The 15,091-nt window shown below is 59.4% G+C and overlaps 1 protein-coding gene across 10 annotated transcripts in view; it reads right to left on the bottom strand.

Moving 5' to 3' along the window:
• Positions 1-1,616: 1,616 nt before the first annotated feature.
• SLC2A4RG (SLC2A4 regulator) overlaps positions 1,617-15,091 on the bottom strand; it is a 37,965-nt gene continuing 24,490 nt past the window's right edge. For 5 of the 10 annotated variants that reach the window (XM_024207933.3, XM_024207936.3, XM_024207937.3 and 2 more), the window contains 7 exons: positions 10,661-10,770; positions 9,442-9,713; positions 8,072-8,172; positions 6,725-7,007; positions 5,311-5,430; positions 3,830-3,942; positions 1,617-2,851 (listed from right to left, as the gene is read on the bottom strand). In XM_024207933.3, the coding sequence (XP_024063701.1) occupies positions 2,740-2,851; positions 3,830-3,942; positions 5,311-5,430; positions 6,725-7,007; positions 8,072-8,172; positions 9,442-9,713; positions 10,661-10,770 (1,111 nt within the window). In that variant the 3' untranslated portion in view covers positions 1,617-2,739. The remainder of the gene's footprint in view (positions 2,852-3,829; positions 3,943-5,310; positions 5,431-6,724; positions 7,008-8,071; positions 8,173-9,441; positions 9,714-10,660; positions 10,771-15,091) is intronic. The other 5 variants (XM_029911772.1, XM_029911773.1, XM_029911770.1 and 2 more) reach the window with 5 other exon arrangements.

The following is a 15,091-nucleotide window of genomic DNA, read 5'->3' as shown; positions in this document are numbered from 1 at the left end:
GCAAACAGTTTTGAAAATTGCACAAAGTTCCCACATTTAATCGGTCAATTATTCACCCACAGCCTAGCACCAAAGGCTAGTGGCGACGATCAACTCACAAGCAGAAGGGAGGGGGCACAGATGGGGCGCGTGGGGGTATTCAAAAGTCATGAGTGTGAAAAAGCCCCTCATCACCTGCCCCGGTGAGGCAAAACGGGGATTATGCCAAAGGGAAACTGTTAAATCATTTACCATTAAAATACCAGGAAAGAGCCCATGGCGAAAATTATTCTAAGCCTAGAGAGGCCAGGGGCCCGACGTGAGCTACCTTAAGAGGGGCATGGGTTTTCAGTGCTGAAAATCAGGGCCCGGGAAGGCAGCTCCGGTCAGTTGCCCGAAACTCGCGGGTTACTCTCGAAAGCCTTGTCCTTGTGATTCTCACTCCGCCAGCGCTAGTCACAACCCAAGCGCGTGGCCGCAGGAAGAGCAGCAGAAAACCTGCCTCCCCGGGCTGTGCTACAAGTCTCTGCTGGTGCACAAGTTTAAGCAAGAGTGGCTCTTTGGACACCCCCCAAGTCCCACCTACACTGTGGGCATAAGCGGGATTTCAGTGGTCTCCTTAGCACCACTTAACGTACTTAAACTAGACACCTGCCTAAACACCCTGCCGAGGACCACAGCTCTGGAGTATTCCCCCGGCACAGACCGTACTGCTCAGGCACAAAAGGCAGCAGAGGAGTATTCATTATACATTCATAACAGGGAGCTTTTTCCATTCAAATCCACCTCAGCCGGGCCACTTGGTGCACAGACAATTGGTTTTGTTTACAAAAAACCAACAACAACAGACATAGAATTGAGGCAGGCTACAAACATTGAAAAAACAATCTTACAAAATACGGCTTCGTAAACACACGCACACACAGACTCTCGTCTTTGCATCCAGCAAATGGATTTTGGGGGGATTATCTCGGACATTAACGACCAAGGCAAATTCCAATGGACGTTGTCCGGGTTGTTGCAGTCAAGACTGCAGGGAAAACACACACACACAAAAAATGCACAAAGGGAAAACTACATTTCCCAGCAACCAGTGCTGCTTGCTTATAAACAGGGTGTCCAAAGGGGGTAGGAGGTGATGGGAAAGAGAAAGGATTCTGGGAAACCTAGTCCCTACAGAAACAAATCTAGAGACATGCTTTTGGAAAGCAAGGAGATGAGGGTTTTCTCCATCTCTCTTTCGTGCCCTGGGAGGGAATATTTAAAATACAACCTTTAATATATTTTATTAAAAAAACACACACACAAAGAAAAGAATAAAGAAAACTCTTTGTGCAGTTTGGCTTAGTGCAAATGGGCGCGTTGACGCAGGCACTTCCGGGCGCTCTCGTTGCCACGGGAGCGGGGGGGGGGGGGTTTCCTTTATAGAAAAAAAAAAAAAAAAAACTTTAATACCTCATCCTGGGTGGACACAAGTCCCCCATCTCTGCACCCGGGGAGCTGGGCTCCGCACGCAGAGGGGCGACAGAACAGGTGCGGCTGGGAGAGGGGCAGGTAGTGAGCCACATTTTCCACGCAGAAAAGGACGGTCAAGAGAGGCCGCTTTTCCCAGGCACAGTTACCCCCCCCCGCCCCCCCCCCCCCCCCCGTGTCCATCGTGGACACAGAGCTCAAAGATCTGACCACACAAACATCTTCAAATGGTTGAGGCGTCTGTGGCTGAGTCCATCTCCCCCCCCCACACCCCTCAATCGAGAATTCCCTGCAGGAGTGGGGGAGATAACAGCACCGTCCCCCCTTGCCCCAGGGACGCTGGGTGTTTTAGCCCACCAGAGTCAGGACTCAGATCGGACATGGCACCTTAAAACCAGGAGATAAAAAAGAAGGGTAGAAAACTGCTGCTCGGAACCTCGGCACATCCCAGCGGGCTGCAGCGGGAGGCCAGGCTGGGTCCTTTTCTTGGTCTAAAGTCCATTTCGGTGGCGAACTGTGGTCGGCAAGATTCCAAAGCAAAAACCAAGAGGGAAAGGAGCTCTCGGCTTCCCGTGCATGCACGGCACCAGGTCCGCTCCCCTCCTTTACCACGGCGCGATATGGAGCTGGCGGCTGATACTGGCCTCCCACCGCCGGATCCCAGCGCACGGACATCCCTGGCTCGGCCAGATCCCTGAAGGCAGTCAGACGGCGGGAGGAACGTAGTGAAGGAAGAGAAAATAGCTTATTTCCAAAAGAGAGTGATCAGAAAAGCTCCGTGCGTACGTGTGTGTAAGTGTAAAGCTTCCAAGAGGCAAGAGCACGACGCTGGCGGGGAGGAGACAGGACAAGGCTCCGCAAAAAACCAAAAATATAGCGCCAGACGAATGGCTCTCAGGGGCCCGATCCCGGAGGGAACCTGATGTAAGATGGCGTCGGGAGCCGTGTCGCACCAATGGGGGTGGAGGGGGGAATGAGTTTTTCCTTTTCAAGGACAGCCCCTTCCTTTCACCCCTCCTCCTCACGCCTAGAATCACCGCCCTACAATTCCTCAGAGCAACTGCAGGCCAAGGGGCTCCTTTTTCCTGAGTCCGGGGCAGTTTCCGGCTAGCCACGGCCGAGTCCCTGGGGGCCAGGAGGTGGGGTCGGGGCTCGAAGGCACCTGAAGTGCAAAACGTGCAAGAAGGAAGCGTTGACGCTGACTTTCCAGAGCTCGGAGGTTCCAATGGAGCCAGAGGGGCCTGGGGGCTCGGGCAGCGGGGCCAGGTGCGGGGGGTAGGGGGGCGCTCAGTCGACGAACCTCTGACAAGCTTTCTTCCACCGGCAGGCTGTGCACCACATGTCCCGGTTCTCCATCCCGTACACCTTGCGGCACTTCTTGGCCTCGCCGCGGGGCTTCCTAGGAGAGAAGAGCAGACGGGCCCGTCAGAGCGGGGCTCTGCCTCGGAGAAGGGAGCGCGAGCAGCACCCTCAGCGCGGGAGACAGGGCCCAGCAGGGACACAGGCCAATGCACTCCCGGGGCGCTGCTGTCCCGAGCCAACGGAGCCAAGTCCTCTGGCCGGGAGCGGCGTCACCGGGATCTTGGAGACCCGACGGGGTAGGACCGAATGTGGAGCGTTAGCAAGAGCCCACTGGCTCCCAGCACAGGGAGCTCCCACATCTCTAGAAGCATTTAACTGGCACGGTCCTGCCCCGCTGCGCAGTTCCCCTCCCGCCCCAGGCTTCCCCCCAGTTGTGTGGCGGGTGAAAGGAGTGGGGACATGGGGGAGGCCGGGACACGGTTAGACACCAGACCTCAGAACGTGGTATCTGTTCAGTGGGGTGAGCAGACTATGCAAGGCCTTGCCAAGCTGGTGGCTCGTCCTCACATGCCCCCTGTCTCCCCAAGGCCCTGTCCCAGAGACGCCTTCACCTGGTACGCTCACGGCACAAGCTGCACATTAATCTGGTGTCATGATCCCTTGAGCTGCCGGAGCACCACTGGGCCGCCTCCCCGGGCAGCACATAGCCACACTCCAGACACGGGCCCCTGCACCAGGGCCCTCAGGGTCTCCCTCCCCTCCTGGCCTGTGGAGAATGATAAGACGAGGCGGCTACTGGAGCTGGGGAGGGATGTGGCTCCCAGAGCAGCCCCAGGTGGCCTTTTCTCTCCACCTGTCTATGGGGCACGGAGGGGATTAAACGCTCACACACCTGAAGTGTCCAGCTGCCCCTGAGCTCGGCTCCTTCCCAGGCTGGCAGCGTGGCTGGAGGGGATGGCTTAGGTGTCTATGCATCAGGGACAACTTCTCCCTAAAGCCCCAGGTTCCAGCTCCAGGAGGATCAAGTCGGGCTGTGATCCGGCAGGAATGGGCGGTTAGCACTGCCCCAACTTACCTGGTGCCCGCGGCAGGCTTTGGCACAGAGGGGGGCGCCGCAGTGACAGTCGGGTGGGGGATCTGCAGCCGCCTCTCTCCCACGCCGACGGGGCGGAGCGCAGTCAGGCAGCCCTGGGGACGACACAGCCCACGGTGAGACCCTCCTGTCACAACCAGCACTCACAGGCCCGGCAGCCGCGAACCCGCCAGGGCAGAGCAAGCATGGGGGCGAGAGCAGACAGGTCGCTGCCGGGCAGCGGCACAGACCTGCCCCCGCTGGGATCTGCCCTCTGGGGACACTAGCCAATGGGAGGGCAAGGAGCCTTCGGCCCACGGTCCCCACGCTGAGACCTGGGAGCCGAGATCCGGGTGGCAGGCACCAGAACGCACCCTATGCCCTTCCGCCTGGCACAGGCGAGGAGGCCTCACGGGGCCAGATGGAAGCAGTGACTGTCCATTTCAGCTGATGCCGCAGCTCCCTTGGTCTGCAGGTCTCGCAACCCACACGTGTCCTGCCAAGCGGAAACATCAGCTGAAGAGGACGGGACGGGCGAGCCAGAGCCACAGAAGCGTTAACGCTTGGGGTGGGGGAACCTGGCTCTGCCTCCAGGGTCAGGAAAAGACGACCGGTTCCCTTCTTGTGGTTAGGGGAAAATCGGAGCCACCCGTTTCGTGGCCTAGTGGTTAGAGCAGGGCCCTAGTTCTGCCACCGACTGTGCGAGCGTGTGCAACTCACGGCGCCTCTGTGCCTCAGTTTCCCCATATGTAAAAGGAAAACACCACCCGACCTCACACAGGGCACAGGCAGCTTAGCATGCGTGTGTGAAGTGTCCTGCAGTCCCTAGGCAGGAGGCACCAGGCGAGCCCAAACATTATAACCGAAGATCTAGGAAAACAGGGAACCTTTCTACCTGGGACCATTTCACAGCCCAAAAGTTTTCCACTTTTCACACCACACCCTGCAAGGCAGAAGCTGTAGCGTGGAAGCCGAGTCCTGCTGGCCGAAAGCAGCATTCTGGAGTCTCTGCTCTGGAATGTGAAGGTTCTAAATGCAACCGGGTCCCAATTTCATGCAAAACCAGCCCAGGTTCAAGCCAAAAACACCCCGTCAAAGGCCACAGGCTTGTCGTGAAACGGGACTTGTTTTGCAAAACGGAGACAAGACAGATGCAAACCCCTGCAGCGCACGGCGTTCCAGACGCCAGTCTGCACGGCACACGCACTTCCACTGCGTGTCTGCTGAATTCTAGCCAGGAAATTGCTCTGTGCCTCCCTCCTTTGCCTCTGATGGACTTGGAGCATCCCTCCTCTCAGAGAGCGTATTGTGCTTGGCACCTCTGGGGCAGAGACCCGGAGACGGGACGGGTTTGGGGAATGATCTGGGCTGTTTTAGTGCAGCCGCATGTCCCACTGAGGTAACAGTACGGGCCATTCTAGGACTCGGGCTGCCTCTCTCCTGCCAGCCAACACAGGGGGTGGGGGGGCTGTCTGGTTACTCACCGGGGACCCTTTAAAAACAACTGGTGACTGTGGCGCTGGGGGTGGCTGCCAGGAGATGCTGAAGCCCATCCCGCCAGGCAGGGTTTTCGAAGCAGCTGAGATGCTGACGGGAGCCATCGCCTGAAAGCCACAAACGTAACCAGGAGAGGATGAGACACATCTGGGCACGTGGACGGAGGGGCGGCCAGGAGAGCTGGGGAGGGAGCTGGCCCCCGTTGCCCCAAAGGTGACAAGCTGCGGGTCAGTGGCAACAAAGGCTGGCAAGACCTCCCCGGCGTGGGGCCCAGCTCCGGCTAACACAACATTATGCCCGCATTGCCCAGAGGGGGCAGAGCTCTGGACAGGCCTGACAGACAGCATCAGTGCCAAGAAACATCACAGGCATCCGAACAGGCCCCCACCTGCCCATCCGGCGGGCGTGCTCTGCCCAGCTGGGCAGAGCCACCACTTCATCCGAACGCTCCAGCGGCAAAGGGGAGGGAGGGGGCGCAGGAGAGATGAGCAGAGGGAGTCCAAGTCCAGCATGGTTTTGGCATTAAATACGCTCTCAGAACCTTCCTGCCACGGGATGTTTCGGCTCCCAGGTCTGCGTGGGGCTTAGGGGCTGCCCATTCACTCCAGGGTTCTGCCTCCCACTGGCCCATGCCACACACTTGAGAGCCCTCCAAATACCACCCGAGGTGGGCAAGGAGGGACCATCCCCAAAGCCCAGCTGCTGAGCAATTTCTGCCCCAAACACGAGGCGCAACAGCCCTTGATCATTTCTACCCTGCAACTGCAGCTGCTGCTTTCGTCTTTTGTCCTCCCTGAAACTTTCCAGATCTTCAGCCAGCCTCAAGCTGGACTCTGACTTCACCCACGTTTCCACACGTGCCCCTGGCTGCGCCTGCCACAGCGTCCAGGCCCCCACCTGGTGCATCCAGATCAGACAGCCTGGGTCCAACTGCCTGACTCACACACACAAAACTGGAGCAAACACGCTTCTGGGAGCACTGCCAGTCGTGCGAGCAAAGATCAGAGGCCAGACTGAGCCTTTGTCCCCCTAGGCAAACCTGCCTCCTGCAGCGGTGAGTTCCACAGGCTCGCTGCAGCACCCTGCGTAACCCAAGCGTTTCCTTCCCGACATGGTGGGGGCCCATGCTCCAAAGGCGCCTCCTATACCCCAGCCACTGCCTCCTTCCACAAGCACCATCTGGGAGCCTTGTTTGAAAACGTCTGCTGTGCAGTCTGAGGCCAGTGGAGGAAAGTTGCACCCTGTTCTAAGGACACTCGGCAGGGCCGACGCGGGAGACATCAATGGATTCGCACTGGGCTGAGCCCGGGATGGTCTCAGCTCAGGGACCGAGGGGCCCACACATCCCAGCATGCATTACTCCACCATCTGTGTCCCTCTTCCCCACCAATGCGGTCTCACCTGCTTTTCCACATGGCCCACCTGATAGGCGTGGTCCGTGTGGACATGGCACAGGCTCGTTGGAGCTGAATGACTCAGAGGAGACTCCACAGAGTCCTCGGGCTTCACCAGCACCGGCGGGGTTCGCTGCACCTCCAGGACAGGGAAGGCTGGGGGCACCGAAGAGGTGGGCGAGACAGGGGTCAGGCTGGACAGCCCGTCTGTCAGGGAGTCCACGTTGACGTCCAGCTCCGTGTAGTAAAAGTCCTCCTCGCCGTCGCTCTGATCCAGGTCGGCTTTCCGGCTGCACAGGGAAAGCGGAGTCAGGCGCTGGAGGCATTTCCAGCCCTGACCCAGCCACGAGGGCAAGGCCAAGGGGCCTGCCTACCTCCTGGGAGCATCCCACATGCGGTTGTGCTAAGTGATAGCAGCACCTGGAGGGGTTTGCTGCTGGTCACTAGCAAGGCATTGAGAGAGACAGCCCAGGCTGGAGAGAGTTAAGGGGGCCCAGCGGGGATCCCGTCACAGTGGCGCAGCGAGCAGGGTGAAATACGCAGCTTGTTGTACTGAGCAAGATTTGCACTTCATGCATTGGTGTAAAGATTTTAAGTGAGGCTTTAAGCGTGGTGGCTAAGAACAGTTAGGAGGAGGCTACGGGTTTGTTATTTTTTGTTTGCTTATTTCGGGAAAGGGAAATAAGGATGGAAAATGAGTGCAAGCAGTGAAGCTATTGCAAAGTTGGAGCTTTTCAGACTGCAGGTTGCAGAAAAAGAAAGAGACCACCAGAGAATCTTGGTACTAAAGAAACTGGCCATGGAGAAGGAAAGAGCAAAGAGAGAGAAAGAGAGAAAACGCAAACTGGACCTGCTAGAGAAGCAGAACCAGAAACCACCGACCCCAATCATTCCCATCCCTCCAAAACCCCACAATTGGGACCACCTATGGCCTTCATACAACAAGGACCCTGCTCGCTGCGGCACATCCATCCTATCCAACAACGCTGGAGGGCCAGCAAGAGAGCCAGAGAGACTCCACGCCCAACTCACCCCACTGATACGGGCTGGGAGGGGATTGCTCAGTGATCTCTCGGGCTGATTAAGGGACGGGATGGAGCGGATGGACTCCAAGACAGGAGGCTGCAATGCAAGGCTTCCTGAATGGCAGACGTAAAGGCAGGAGGGGGGCAGACGAGGAAGGGAGAAGTAACCTGGAAGCAACCAAACAGGGATGCAAGAGACGTGGGGGAAAAAACTGGGGGAGGAGCTTTGGCAGAGCCCGCCCTGCCCATAGGACATAATTCCTTCCTTCCCGGCCCTCCTCCCGGTACCGCCCGGAGCACTGCAGGACCCAGCGCACCCTCACGCCTACCCGAGGTGGACGGTTCGGATGTGCTTCTGCATCCCCGAGGAGCTGCTCAGAACCTTGCCACAGCTTTTCCACAAGCACTTGAACATCACCTTGGTGGAGTTCTTGGGGAGGAGAGGGAGAGAGAGAGAATGAATGAGGGTCACAGCTCCCACTCGGGCCCCAGGCAGCCCCGCTCCATGGGGCTCAGACCCCCACCTGGAAAGGGGGCCACGGCGCTTAATCCCACAGGCTGGGCTGGGCTGAGTGTGCGTGGGGAGGGAATGTGGTCCAGTGGTTGGAGCAGGGAACAGTGAGAATTGCCCGTGTCACCAGGTCCCTCTGACTTGGGTGAGCTCCTGAACCACTCCCCCAACTGTAACATGGGCAGTTACGCTCCCCTCTCTGCGGGGAGTTTGGGGCATTATCTCCGGTCTGCAAAGCAGCTGGGGCGCCCAGAGAAAAGATGCTAGGCAGGGCTTAATTTGTACTGAAAGAGGTGCCGGGGCTCAAGTAATTTTTTTACATTCATAACTGATGCCGCAAGCCCAGCGGTGCCGGGGGGCTCTGAACGGCCAGGCCCAGCGGTGCCGGGGGGCTCTGAACGGCCAGGCCCAGAGGGGCCGGGGGGGCTCTGAACTGCCAGGCCCAGAGGGGCCGGGGGGCTCTGAACTGCCAGGCCCAGAGGGGCCGGGGCTATGAGCTGGCATAAATTAAGCCCTGGGGCTAGAAGAGGGGCTGCAGTGGGGAAAGCCCCGCTCACTGCAGGGATGCAGTTCAAACTGCTCCGGCTGCCTGTTCGCTCCCGCGTGCCATGCAAGGCGCTGGACTCTGACGTTCTATTACAGGCTTGGCTGGAGAGTCAGAGCCAACAGCCCCTCGCTGTTACCGTAATTCAGCCCCCACCGGGAGCGCCCCTCGGCCCTGCAACCCGCTCCCCAAGCCTGTCCCAAAAAGCGAGTCCGGTCAGCCTTTAAGGCCCAGCACAATGCCCAGCTCTCCTCCCCAGCCTGGCAGGGAGGGCGTGTGGATGAGGCGCAGAGGAGGAGCAAGTTGATTATTTGGGGGAGGAGACGAGCCTTTTTCTCCTGCCTGCAGAGAGGCCTGAGTCCGCTTCGCCCCCAGCCCTGCTCCGGCCCAGCCCCCAGCCACAGTCCCCACCATGGCTCTGCTCCCAGCCCCGCCCCCAGCCCCCTTACCCCTGAGCCATGGCCCCACTCCCAGCCTGGTTCCCGGGGTGGGGCGCAGACAGGGGCAAGGGGGGGGGGCGCGACCATCAAAAGTTTGGGGACCACTGCTCCGCCGGACCCCTGGGACTCCTCCCCCCAACCACCTTCCTCACTGCGCTGCTTTTGGACCGACCCTGCAGCCTGAGCAAAAGCAGGCAGCCCCACCGTTCCAGCTCCCGTCCTCCGCACCTTCCTCTTGCGGGGAATGGGGTCTCCGAAGAGGAAGTGGGTCGCTTCGGTCTCCTCGATGCCGTCGTCCAGCTGGGGGGCCGGCAGGAAGCTCTTGGCCACGTCGGTGGAGAGCGGCGGCGACGGGGTGGACGGGGTGGAGCGGTCGCTCGGAGGGTCCCAGCTCCAGTCCCCGCTGTTGTTGCTGCTGCTGCTGTAGCTGGAGGACATGGCAGGACCCTCCTTCCAGGCCTCGCCGCTGGGCTCTGCTGTGGGGAGAGGAATTCAATCACCCACCAGTCACGGGGGTCAGCCCCAGGACACGCAGACGTCAGCGCCTTCCACTGCTCCGGCAGGTAAACCAACTTCTGAGCAGAGCTCTGGGAATCCCACAGGCAGAGCCAGCCCAGGGGGCATCTGGGTGAACCTCCCAGGCAGCAAGCGCCGCGCCCAGCCTGAGCTTTCCTGCGCCATAGGGCAGGTTTCTCCACCGGCACATCCCCTGCAGCAGAGGCAGGTAAGTTTGTGTGCTCCCGCAAGTGGGCTTTTTACAGCAGGGGCTGCCACGCTTGATGGGAACCTCAAGCCATAAAGGCCTCAACTCAACACCCCCCACCTCCGCCCTTTGTTACATGTGGCGTGGGGACGTGGGGAGGTCCCAGAGCCCTGGCTAGGAGCACTGCCTCCAGTGGCAGTGCCTCCAGTGCCCTTCATCCGCAGATCCCAGAGCACTCGACAAAGAGGTCAGTATCGGTATCCCCTATGTAACAAATGGGGAAACTGAGGCAGAGGGAGGGCAGTGACTTGCCCAAGGTCACCCAGGAGGCCAGTGGCTGAGCCAGGAATAGAACTTTCGTCTCCTGAGTCCAGTGCTCCAGCCCTAGGCCATGCTGCCTCCCATTATTAAGCCAATCTCTACTGGCGGCGAGGATGAGATTTCGTGCGGGGGGCAGATTATCGCCCATCTGCTGCGGCGGGGTTCTTACGCCTTCCTCCGAAGCATCTGTCCCGGACAGCAGCCGGCACCGGGACACAGGCTAGATGGACCTCAGGGCCAGTCCCTGTGCTCCTACGAGGGGACTCGGGGCCCTGAATTCCGCTCCGGGCTCCGAGAAATTCCCCACATCACGCAGGATTTACAGAGGTGTAACCGAGAGCAGCACATGGCCCGACACCCCCGCCTTGCCCACCTCGGGGCTCAGCATCCCATCGGTACCTGGGCTGAGGGTGCCAGGCGGGTTGCCAAGCACTAGAGGGCTAGTGGACAGGCTGGTGAGAACTGCGGCTGCCATGACCTCGTCTATCCCCGCCTTGCCCGACAGCTTTCTGAAAGACAGACAGAAAACGGAGAACACAGCGGTTAGATCCAGCTTAGAAATTCTCTGGCCGTAACTCTGCCAAGCACCGCAGAGCTACCCCGCAGCAGCGGGGAAAGCAGACGCCCACACGCCACCCTGACATCTGGCACCAGCCCCGGGGCGAGACGAACCGATGTTCCGTCCACCAAGAAGCCTGCTGAGACACCCGTCTGCAGGCCCCGCCCAACACCATTCCCACAGGCCACTGCGCGCCCATCACCAGGCAACCATCTCATCGCTGCTGGCTGAACCAGCCACCCGGAGGGCAAAGGCGCCTTACACCCCATTTGATTCCCGCTCCCAACCCAGGCTTGTGTGGCTCCCACTAGCCACACACAGGGGACAGGGGCAAGATTGTGACTCCCACATTCATTCAATGAAGAATGGGGGGGGGGATTCGATAGCTGCTTTCAACTACCTGAAAGGGGGGTTCCAAAGAGGATGGAGCTCGGCTGTTCTCAGTGGTGGCAGATGACAGAACAAGGAGCAATGGTCTCAAGTTGCAGTGGGGGAGGTCTACGTTGGATATTAGGAAACACTATTTCACTAGGAGGGTGGTGAAGCACTGGAATGGGTTACCTAGGGAGATGGTGGAATCTCCTTCCTTAGAGGTTTTTAAGGTCAGGCTTGACAAAGCCCTGGTTGGGATGATTTAGTTGGGGATTGGTCCTGCTTTGAGCAGGGGGTGGGACTAGATGACCTCCTGAGGTCCCTTCAACCCTGATATTCCATGATTCTAGGATTCCGCTTCAGGTCTTTTTGAGCCAACACCGGCCGCTCAGGCTGGATCGTCTCATACCCTGAAGAGCCACTTTGGGCAAGGGGGCTCCCACCCAGCCCTCTCGCTGATGCCCCTCCCTCCTGCTGAAGGCGTGGCTCATTCCCTCCACGTGGCCTACCCCAAACCCAGTGCTCTGGGCTCCAGAGTGGTCACCCCAGGGGCAGGGCTGCTCTCAGAACCATATCTGCCCTGGCTGTCGTGAGCTGGCTCTAAACCTGCCCGGGACAGCAAAACCAAGGCCGTTGCCTTGGCGTGTCGTGCTCTGCACCTGGGCACAGACACGGGCGTTTACACGTGCACACATACAGGAGGGACAGCTGCCACCGGAGGGCGTATCCTGCAGCCAGGAAGGAGCCACTAACATAAAAGCAAAGGGACGAAAGAAGAGTCCCAAGTCAACTGGATTCCTGCAGCCAACAGGTTTCCAATGCACAGGCTGTCTCCCCCCCACGCTGCCCGCCGACATGTCCGACCCACGCAGAGCGTTACACTGAGAACCGACGCCCGGGCACGCTGCCCAGCTGGGAGACCAGCTGCTGGAGCGTCTCCCCAAGCCTGAGACGAGCACGGCAGCGGGAGGACAAGGAGCGCTTGCTCACTCTAAGGAAGGGTCTAGATCGCTGGATAGCGCAGAATAGCAAAGCGCACCGTAAGCTGCAAGCCAGCCTTGTGGCGTGACCAGCTGCTGTGTGACAGGGGCAAGCCACAGGTTTGTGCATCCAGGCCCTCACTCCTGGGCCGGCAGGAGCTGAGGTGCCCTGGAGGGAGAAGAGTACCTGTACGATACCGTGGGCAGGCCCCCGTCACCTAGCAGAGTGGCTGCCTTAGGGTGCAGGACGGGGGAACCAAAGATCTAGAGCAGCCAGTGGGTCTGGCAGTGAGCAAAGCGCGTTCCTCCATCATAGGCAGGTAAACAGTGGAAGGAAGGGAAAGGAAAAGAAGTGAGCCCTAATGCAAAGAGGGGTGTCACAGGCAGCTGCAGGGCGAGACCCCGTTAGTAGAGATCCCCAGCACCAGCCTGCCCCCACCTCAGAAGGTGCAGTCCCTTTAAAAGCCAGCATGATTCACCCTCTCCCTCCCCCGTCAGTCTGCACCACGTGATCCACCAGACCCAGGCAGCAACCCAAAGCTGGCGGGGGGGGGGGGAGGTTTGCGCACAGGGCCTCTGACTGCCAAGCGCTTTATCTGGGTCAATGTCTAACCGAGAAAACCACGGGCGGGGGCTGGCCATGCCGAATGAGCAGCGCGGGGGAGAGAGTCTCCAGGCTGGGGAGAGGAGCGAGGGCAGGGGAGCAGCATCGCGGGAGAGGCTGTAAGGGGGGAGTCGCTCCCCCTCCGGGGTCACTTAAAAACACCTGGTTCTCCTCCGGTGATAATGCTCTGCCAGCCAACGAATTATCCCCCCAACTCCCCTCCCCAGCTTAGGCAGGCAGCCATCCTCCTCCTCCCCTCTAGATGGAGAAACTAAGGCACAGACGGGTTAAGTGACTTGCCCAAGGAGACACAATGAGCCAGTGGCAGAGCCAGGATGAATACCCAGGAGCCCTTGTGCTGGATCACACTCTCTTCCCCCCACCCCCCACCCCCATTGACTGGCAGCCCAGCACCAGCTTGGCAAGTCTATCCTGCTGCCCAAGGGCCTGGAAACACTGGCTCTCTGTGAAGGGACAAGTGGTTCTCTGCCCACAGAGAGACGGGAGGCTGGCAGGGCCTGCTGAGCTCCGGGCAGCAAGGGTGGGTCATGGGCTCTAGTCCATACATGCCAAGTGCAAGCCAGCAACCCCTGCCGGGCATCACCAGCTGAGAGCCAGAAGCGGCATCACGGGGCAACAGAGCAGCTGGAGAGCTCTAGCCTCTGCTTTTCTAGGGGTGGAAAAGTCACGCACAGGCCCCGTGTACAGCGCACACGCGACAGAACACAACGTACGACAAAACAAAGCACTCGCCCTGCAGCGGCGTCTCCCATCTCGCGGGGCTGGGGCTGGCTCCTCGCACCAGGCCCTGTGACCTGGCCCACGGGGATTTGCTGCACTGCTCGGGTTTGGCCCATCCCTTATGGCTGGGAGACGGCCAGGCCACATCTGAGCAAGTGGGGACCCAAGGCACAGGGGCAAATTCTTATTTGCTCTAAGTTTGGCCCGGCCACCCTTCTGTCATAGTGAGGGACGGGCCGCAGGGCCAACCCGACCATGCCCCATGGGACAGGAGCTGCAAGGCAGGCTTGCTCTGGAAAACCCAGGAGAGGCAGGCAAGTGGGGGGATTTGGGGGGAAGGGAATAGAGATAGGGGAATGGGGCATCCAGGGAGGAGGGGATTGAAGAAGGAAGCAGTTGGGGCTGGGACAATCCATGGGGTTTGAGAAGTGAAGTGGAGGTTAGATGGGGGCTGCAGTACTGGGTACATGTCAAGGGGGGAACCCTCAGGAGCTGTCCAGGCTGTGGTAGGGATTGGCCCGTGTCTCAAGGCGTGGAAGAAGGTGGTACAGATCACCCGGGATCTATACACAGAGAGAGGCACTGGAGGTATTTTATTAGCATAAAAGAAATAAAGCAACATTTTAATGGCTAAAACAAAACAACGGAATTCCCAAAAAATAAAACGAAAAAATCAAATCACTCTCTCAAGCGCCTTCTGGAGATGGCGCCTCCTGCTGGTCAGCACCTCCCTTCCCCGCCATTCTTCAGCCCAGGAGGCCACCCTGCAGCTCTGACAGCCCTCAGCTTTGTGTGGCTCCAGGCCATCACAGACATAGGTCAGCACGTGGGGTTCCCTCCCCGATGGGGCCCGCGGCCATCCCTTGCTCTCCCTATGCCAGAGCTGTGCCTACGAGGGGGTCGGACTCCTTTGGCAGAGCGGGGTAGGATCCACAGTCCAGCGCATTCCCGGGGACACACACTGCCTGCCCGACCCGTGTCCAGAGACGCGGGCAGCAGCTGCTTGCATGACGCTGGCTTGTTCCTGGGCTCCAGAGGAGAGCGCTGAACCCACGCCGCCTGGCTGAGCGTGCTGGAGGCTGCCTTCTCGGCCCTTGGCCGTGGGCATCCCCCCAGGACCCCCCCCCCCCGCTTCTGCCCGCTTCCCCGGACCCTCGGCCTCTGGGGGGGAAAGCAGCTCGGGGAAATAAAACAAAAAAAAACCCCAAACACCACAGACCTCCCTCCCCATGGCTCCCAGTAACGAATGTCCTGCAAACCCACTCAACAGCAGGAGGCAGCCAGACGGGTGTAGTTACAGCACATGTGGGGGACTAGAATTTCTTGGGGAGCTTTTTCTGTGCCAAATGTTGCATTCCCTCGCTCGGCCCCCCCGTACCCCCCTCACCCTGTGGACTCCTTCCGAATTCCAGCAAGAAGCTCCAGGCTGGATTGATCCCTGGGGTTTAACTCTTTACCGGCCCCGGCTTGTGGCTTCCCCACACCAGAGGGAGCAGCTGTCTTTGGAACGCACCAGCACAAACTCCCAGGATCAACCTTGCCCTTGGCTTCAGCAGCTTAGCTTTCCTAGCCTT

This window comes from Terrapene carolina, unplaced genomic scaffold (assembly GCF_002925995.2).
Source record: "Terrapene carolina triunguis isolate 2854851 unplaced genomic scaffold, T_m_triunguis-2.0 Scaffold130, whole genome shotgun sequence".
Taxonomy (NCBI): domain Eukaryota; kingdom Metazoa; phylum Chordata; order Testudines; family Emydidae; genus Terrapene; species Terrapene triunguis.
This window is presented reverse-complemented; position numbering and strand designations above follow the sequence as displayed.